The sequence below is a fragment of the Pangasianodon hypophthalmus genome, chromosome 8 (genome assembly GCF_027358585.1).
Source record: "Pangasianodon hypophthalmus isolate fPanHyp1 chromosome 8, fPanHyp1.pri, whole genome shotgun sequence".
In the NCBI taxonomy this organism is placed as follows: Eukaryota; Metazoa; Chordata; class Actinopteri; order Siluriformes; family Pangasiidae; genus Pangasianodon; species Pangasianodon hypophthalmus.
Window position 1 is genome coordinate 30,199,646 of NC_069717.1, and position 7,500 is coordinate 30,207,145.

Consider the following 7,500-nt stretch of genomic DNA (forward strand, 5'->3'; position numbering starts at 1 on the left):
ACACACACACTCACTCTCTCTCTCTCTCTCTCACACACACACACACACTCACTCTCTCTCTCTCTCTCTCTCTCACTCTCTCTCTCACACACACACACACACTCACTCTCTCTCTCTCTTTCTCTCTCTCTCACTCTCACACACACACTCTCTCTGTCACTCACACACACACACACACACACACACACACTCTCTCTCTCTCTCTCTCTCTCTCTCTCACTCTCACTCTCTCTCTCTCACACACACTCTCTCTCTCTCTCTCTCACACAGACACACTCTCTCTCTCTCTCTCTCTCACACACACACACACACACACACACACACTCTCTCACACACTCTCTCTCTCTCTCTCTCTCTCTCACACACACACACACACACACACACACTCTCTCTCTCTCTCTCTCTCTCTCTCTCTCACACACACACACACACACACACACTCTCTCTCTCTCTCTCTCTCTTCTCTCTCTCTCTCACACACACACACACACACACTCACTCTCTCTCTCTCTCTCTCTCTCTCTCTCACACACACACACACACACACACACCACACTCTCTCTCTCTCTCTCTCACTCTCAGTGACGTGTGTGTGTGTGTGTGTGTGTTATGAGGTGGAAGTTTGTAAAATACACAGTGTTTAATCAGACTTTTAGACTTTTGGACTGGACTTTAGTGTCCATCTGAAAAATGAATGCACACACACACACACACACACACACGCTTCTCAGCCACTCTCTCACAGTGTTTGTCGTTGTGTATTTAATTTATTGACTGCTGTGAAGTAAAACAGACACACACACACACACACACCATCTCTCTCTCTCTCTCTCACACACACACACACACACACACACAGAAGTTACACATTGACTGGAACAGAAGTCTGAGTAACTCAGGACGCTGCTGTGTCTCATTCTGAGTGAATTACAGCACATGCACTCTGTAGGGTGCCTAATTTTAATTCACTAGTTATCCAGGCTAACATGCTAACACGCTAACTAGCGCTACAGTGAACACGCTAACACGCTGACTAGCGCTACAGTGAACACGCTAACCACGCTGACTAGCGCTACAGTGAACACGCTAACACGCTGACTAGCGCTACAGTGAACACGCTAACACGCTGACTAGCGCTACAGTGAACACGCTAACACGCTGACTAGCGCTACAGTGAACACGCTAACACGCTGACTAGTGCTACAGTGAACATGCTAACAGTCTTGACTAGCGCTACAGTGAACACGCTAACACAAATTAGCTTTAGAGTAACGGAAGTAGACGCTTTATTTAAATATAATCAGTTATTCACCATGCACTGTGTTCTGTTTAAGTGAAGACTTAAGGCTTAGGCAGAGTGCACTGTCAGATTGGATGACTTCGTGTGTGTGTGCGTGTGTGTGCGTGTGTGTGTGCGTGTGTGTGTGTGTGTGCGTGTGTGTGCAGGGTGGATGATTTCGGTCTCGGCCTCCTCCTGAAGACGAAGCAGATAAAGCGGATGATTTCGTCCTACGTTGGAGAGAATGTGGAGTTTGAGAGACAGTACCTGTCCGGAGAACTGGAGGTGGAGCTAACTCCACAGGTGAGACACACACACACCACAGGTGAGACACACACACAACACAGGTGAGACACACACACAACACAGGTAAGATGTTATAGCAGCTATAAACAGTCGTTCCCTCACCAGTCTCTCTTTATTCTCTCTCTTCATTCTCTCTCTTCAAGTTAAAATCGCAGCTTGTTCCGCATGTTAGTGAGAAACCGCAAAGAAGCGTAAACTCCTCTGTCCTGAAGACGTCAGAAAACTTACAGTTACAGCTTTACCTCTGACTGTTACAAAGCGCTGTCACTGGAGACTCCTTCCATCAGTGTTACATAAACACATTTCTCCTTACAGAAAACTTCACCGTATCGATGATTACGTTTATTATTAGTGTAACGTCCGCTGTCCACGTCCTTGCGATTGAGCTGTTACTATAGAAACGATAACGTATCAGAACGAGTGCATTAATATAAACCTGCACTACTGTCAGAGCTGCTGTTATAGAGAATTAATCAACACCTTCTGACCAATCAGAGTGCAGAACTCAGCAGCAGTGTGGTGTAAAGTAACGGGCGGTGTAAGAGTGGTGTAAAGTAACGGGCGGTGTAAGAGTGGTGTAAAGTAACGGGCGGTGTAAGAGTGGTGTAAAGTAACGGGCGGTGTAAGAGTGGTGTAAAGTAACGGGCGGTGTAAAGTAACTGGCGGTGTAAGAGTGGTGTAAAGTAACGGGCGGTGTAAAGTAACGGGCGGTGTAAGAGTGGTGTAAAGTAACGGGCGGTGTAAGAGTGGTGTAAAGTAACGGGCGGTGTAAGAGTGGTGTAAAGTAACGGGCGGTGTAAGAGTGGCGTAAAGTAACGGGCGGTGTAAAGTAACGGGCGGTGTAAGAGTGGTGTAAAGTAACGGGCGGTGTAAGAGTGGTGTAAAGTAACGGGCGGTGTAAGAGTGGTGTAAAGTAACGGGCGGTGTAAGAGTGGTGTAAAGTAACGGGCGGTGTAAAGTAACTGGCGGTGTAAGAGTGGTGTAAAGTAACGGGCGGTGTAAGAGTGGCGTAAAGTAACGGGCGGTGTAAAGTAACTGGCGGTGTAAGAGTGGTGTAAAGTAACGGGCGGTGTAAGAGTGGCGTAAAGTAACGGGCGGTGTAAGAGTGTAAAGTAACGGGTGGTGTAAGAGTGGTGTAAAGTAACGGGCGGTGTAAGAGTGGTGTAAAGTAACGGGCGGTGTAAGAGTGGTGTAAAGTAACGGGCGGTGTAAAGTAACGGGCGGTGTAAGAGTGACGTAAAGTAACGGGCGGTGTAAAGTAACGGGCGGTGTAAGAGTGACGTAAAGTAACGGGCGGTGTAAAGTAACGGGCGGTGTAAGAGTGTAAAGTAACGGGTGGTGTAAGAGTGGTGTAAAGTAACGGGCGGTGTAAGAGTGGTGTAAAGTAACGGGTGGTGTAAGAGTGGTGTAAAGTAACGGGCGGTGTAAGAGTGGCGTAAAGTAACGGGCGGTGTAAGAGTGGTGTAAAGTAACGGGCGGTGTAAGAGTGGTGTAAAGTAACGGGTGGTGTAAGAGTGGCGTAAAGTAACGGGCGGTGTAAGAGTGGTGTAAAGTAACGGGCGGTGTAAGAGTGACGTAAAGTAACGGGCGGTGTAAAGTAACGGGCGGTGTAAGAGTGGTGTAAAGTAACGGGCGGTGTAAGAGTGACGTAAAGTAACGGGCGGTGTAAGAGTGACGTAAAGTAACGGGCGGTGTAAGAGTGACGTAAAGTAACGGGCGGTGTAAGAGTGGTGTAAAGTAACGGGCGGTGTAAGAGTGACGTAAAGTAACGGGCGGTGTAAGAGTGGTGTAAAGTAACGGGCGGTGTAAGAGTGACGTAAAGTAACGGGCGGTGTAAGAGTGGCGTAAAGTAACGGGCGGTGTAAAGTAACGGGCGGTGTAAGAGTGTAAAGTAACGGGTGGTGTAAGAGTGGTGTAAAGTAACGGGCGGTGTAAGAGTGGTGTAAAGTAACGGGTGGTGTAAGAGTGGTGTAAAGTAACGGGCGGTGTAAGAGTGGTGTAAAGTAACGGGCGGTGTAAGAGTGGTGTAAAGTAACGGGTGGTGTAAGAGTGGTGTAAAGTAACGGGTGGTGTAAGAGTGGCGTAAAGTAACGGGCGGTGTAAGAGTGGTGTAAAGTAACGGGCGGTGTAAGAGTGACGTAAAGTAACGGGCGGTGTAAAGTAACGGGCGGTGTAAGAGTGGTGTAAAGTAACGGGCGGTGTAAGAGTGACGTAAAGTAACGGGCGGTGTAAGAGTGACGTAAAGTAACGGGCGGTGTAAGAGTGACGTAAAGTAACGGGCGGTGTAAGAGTGGTGTAAAGTAACGGGCGGTGTAAGAGTGACGTAAAGTAACGGGCGGTGTAAGAGTGGTGTAAAGTAACGGGCGGTGTAAGAGTGACGTAAAGTAACGGGCGGTGTAAGAGTGGCGTAAAGTAACGGGCGGTGTAAAGTAACGGGCGGTGTAAGAGTGACGTAAAGTAACGGGCGGTGTAAGAGTGGTGTAAAGTAACGGGCGGTGTAAGAGTGACGTAAAGTAACGGGCGGTGTAAGAGTGGTGTAAAGTAACGGGCGGTGTAAGAGTGGTGTAAAGTAACGGGCGGTGTAAGAGTGGTGTAAAGTAACGGGCGGTGTAAGAGTGACGTAAAGTAACGGGCGGTGTAAGAGTGGTGTAAAGTAACGGGCGGTGTAAGAGTGGTGTAAAGCAACGGGCGGTGTAAAGTAACGGGCGGTGTAAGAGTGACGTAAAGTAACGGGCGGTGTAAAGTAACGGGCGGTGTAAGAGTGACGTAAAGTAACGGGCGGTGTAAAGTAACGGGCGGTGTAAGAGTGACGTAAAGTAACGGGCGGTGTAAGAGTGACGTAAAGTAACGGGCGGTGTAAAGTAACGGGCGGTGTAAGAGTGACGTAAAGTAACGGGCGGTGTAAAGTAACGGGTGGTGTAAGAGTGACGTAAAGTAAGGGGCGGTGTAAGAGTGGTGTAAAGTAACGGGCGGTGTAAAGTAACGGGCGGTGTAAGAGTGACGTAAAGTAACACTCTCACTCTCAGTACTGTGTAGTGTTTTACTGTACTGGTTCCGGTTCCGGTTCTGTGTGATTGTAGGGAACTCTGGCCGAGCGGATCCGGGCCGGAGGAGCAGGAATCCCCGCCTTCTTCACCGCCACAGGATACGGCACGTTAATCCAGGAGGGAGGATCACCCATTAAATACAACTCTGACGGCTCCATCGCCATCGCCAGCCAACCCCGAGAGGTGTGTTCATGCTGTTATTAACACTGTTATTGATACTGTTATTAACACTGCTATTCACACTGCTATTCACACTGTTATTAACACTGCTATTCACACTGTTATTAACACTGCTATTCACACTGCTATTAACACTGTTATTAATACTGTTATTCACACTGCTATTCACACTATTAGTAACATTATTATTATTAACATTATTATTTAAATAGTAATTATAATAATAACAATAATAATATTGCAACTAAATAAATGTGTTATCGTGGTGTGATGTGTGTGTTGTGTGTGTATGATGTGTGTGTGTATGATGTGTGTGTTGTGTGTGTGTTGTGTGTATGATGTGTGTGTGTGTGTGTATGATGTGTGTGTGTGTGATGTGTGTGTGATGTGTGTGTGATGTGTGATGTGTGTGTGTTGTGTTGTGTTGTGTGTGTGATGTGTGTGTTGTGTGTGTGTTGTGTGTTGTGTGTGTGATGTGTGATGTGTGTGTTGTGTGTGTTGTGTGTGTGATGTGTGATGTGTGATGTGTGTGTTGTGTGTGTGATGTGTGTGTGTATGATGTGTGTGTTGTGTGTTGTGTGTGTGTTGTGTGTGTGATGTGTGTGTTGTGTGTGTTGTGTGTTGTGTGTGTGATGTGTGATGTGTGTGTTGTGTGTGTATGATGTGTGTGTGTGTGCGTGATGTGTGTGTTGTGTGTGTGATGTGTGATGTGTGTGTTGTGTGTGTGATGTGTGTGTGTATGATGTGTGTGTTGTGTGTTGTGTGTGTGTATGATGTGTGTGATGTGTGTTGTGTGTGTGTTGTGTGTTGTGTGTGTGATGTGTGATGTGTGTGTTGTGTGTGTATGATGTGTGTGTGTGTGTGTGTGTGATGTGTGTGTTGTGTGTGTGATGTGTGATGTGTGTGATGTGTGTGTTGTGTGTGTGATGTGTGTGTGTATGATGTGTGTGTTGTGTGTGTGATGTGTGATGTGTGTGTTGTGTGTGTGATGTGTGTGTGTATGATGTGTGTGTGATGTGTGTGTTGTGTGTGTTGTGTGTATGATGTGTGTGATGTGTGTTGTGTGTGTGTTGTGTGTGTGTATGATGTGTGTGTTGTGTGTGTTGTGTGTGTGTGATGTGTGATGTGTGTTGTGTGTGTGATGTGTGTGTTGTCTGTGTGTTGTGTGTGTGTTGTGTGTGTGTATGATGTGTGTGATGTGTGTGTTGTGTGTGTGTGATGTGTGATGTGTGTTGTGTGTGTGATGTGTGTGTTGTCTGTGTGTTGTGTGTGTGTTGTGTGTGTGATGTGTGATGTGTGATGTGTGTGTTGTGTGTGTGTATGATGTGTGTGTGTGTGTTGTGTGTGTGTATGATGTGTGTGTGTGTGATGTGTGTGTTGTGTGTGTGTATGATGTGTGTGTGTGTTGTGTGTGTGATGTGTGATGTGTGTGTTGTGTGTGTGATGTGTGTGTTGTGTGTGTATGATGTGTGTGTGTTGTGTGTGTGTTGTGTGATGTGTGTGTTGTGTGTGTGATGTGTGTGTGTGTGTTGTGTGTGTGATGTGTGATGTGTGTGTTGTGTGTGTGTATGATGTGTGTGATGTGTGTGTTGTGTGTGTGATGTGTGATGTGTGTGTTGTGTGTGTGATGTGTGATGTGTGATGTGTGTGTTGTGTGTGTGTATGATGTGTGTGTGTGTGTTGTGTGTGTGATGTGTGATGTGTGTGTTGTGTGTGTGATGTGTGATGTGTGTGTTGTGTGTGTATGATGTGTGTGTGTGTGTTGTGTGTGTGTTGTGTGATGTGTGTGTTGTGTGTGTGATGTGTGTGTGTGTGTTGTGTGTGTGATGTGTGATGTGTGTGTTGTGTGTGTGATGTGTGATGTGTGTGTTGTGTGTGTATGATGTGTGTGTGTGTGTTGTGTGTGTGTGTTGTGTGTGTGTTGTGTGTGTGATGTGTTGTGTGTGTGTTGTGTGTGTGATGTGTGTGTGTGTGTGTGTGTGTGTGTGTGTTGTGTGTGTGTTGTGTGTGTGATGTGTGATGTGTGTGTTGTGTGTGTGATGTGTGTGTTGTGTGTGTGTTGTGTGTGTGATGTGTGATGTGTGTGTTGTGTGTGTGATGTGTGATGTGTGTGTTGTGTGTGTATGATGTGTGTGTGTGTGTTGTGTGTGTGTTGTGTGTGTGATGTGTGTGTTGTGTGTGTGTTGTGTGTGTGATGTGTGTGTGTGTATCAGGTGCGTGAGTTTGGAGGGCGACACTTTGTGATGGAGGAGGCGATTACAGGAGATTTCGCTCTGGTGAAAGCGTGGAAAGCGGATAGAGCGGGAAACATCATCTTCAGGTACTTACACTGAGATACGGCCCGGCTGAGGGGCAGGGGCAGTTACGACCCGTCTGAGGGGCAGGGGAGGATACGGCCCGGCTGAGGGGCAGGGGAGGATACGGCCCGGCTGAGGGGCAGGGGAGGATACGGCCCGCCTGAGGGGCAGGGGAGGATACGGCCCGCCTGAGGGGCAGGGGCAGTTACGGCCCGCCTGAGGGGCAGGGGAGGATACGGCCCGGCTGAGGGGCAGGGGAGGATACGGCCCGCCTGAGGGGCAGGGGCAGTTACGGCCCGCCTGAGGGGCAGGGGAGGATACGGCCCGGCTGAGGGGCAGGGGAGGATACGGCCCGGCTGAGGGGCAGGGGCAGTTACGGCCCGCCTGAGGG

The 7,500-nt window shown here is 48.0% G+C and overlaps 1 protein-coding gene across 1 annotated transcript in view; it reads left to right on the top strand.

The window, feature by feature from the left end:
* Positions 1–1,387: 1,387 nt before the first annotated feature.
* oxct1a (3-oxoacid CoA transferase 1a) overlaps positions 1,388–7,500 on the top strand; it is a gene marked incomplete at its 5' end in the record, with an annotated part of 34,227 nt that continues 28,114 nt past the window's right edge. Inside the window, 3 exons of the mRNA XM_053236263.1 lie at positions 1,388–1,582; positions 4,666–4,815; positions 7,026–7,132. Of these exons, the coding sequence (XP_053092238.1) occupies positions 1,388–1,582; positions 4,666–4,815; positions 7,026–7,132 (452 nt within the window). The remainder of the gene's footprint in view (positions 1,583–4,665; positions 4,816–7,025; positions 7,133–7,500) is intronic.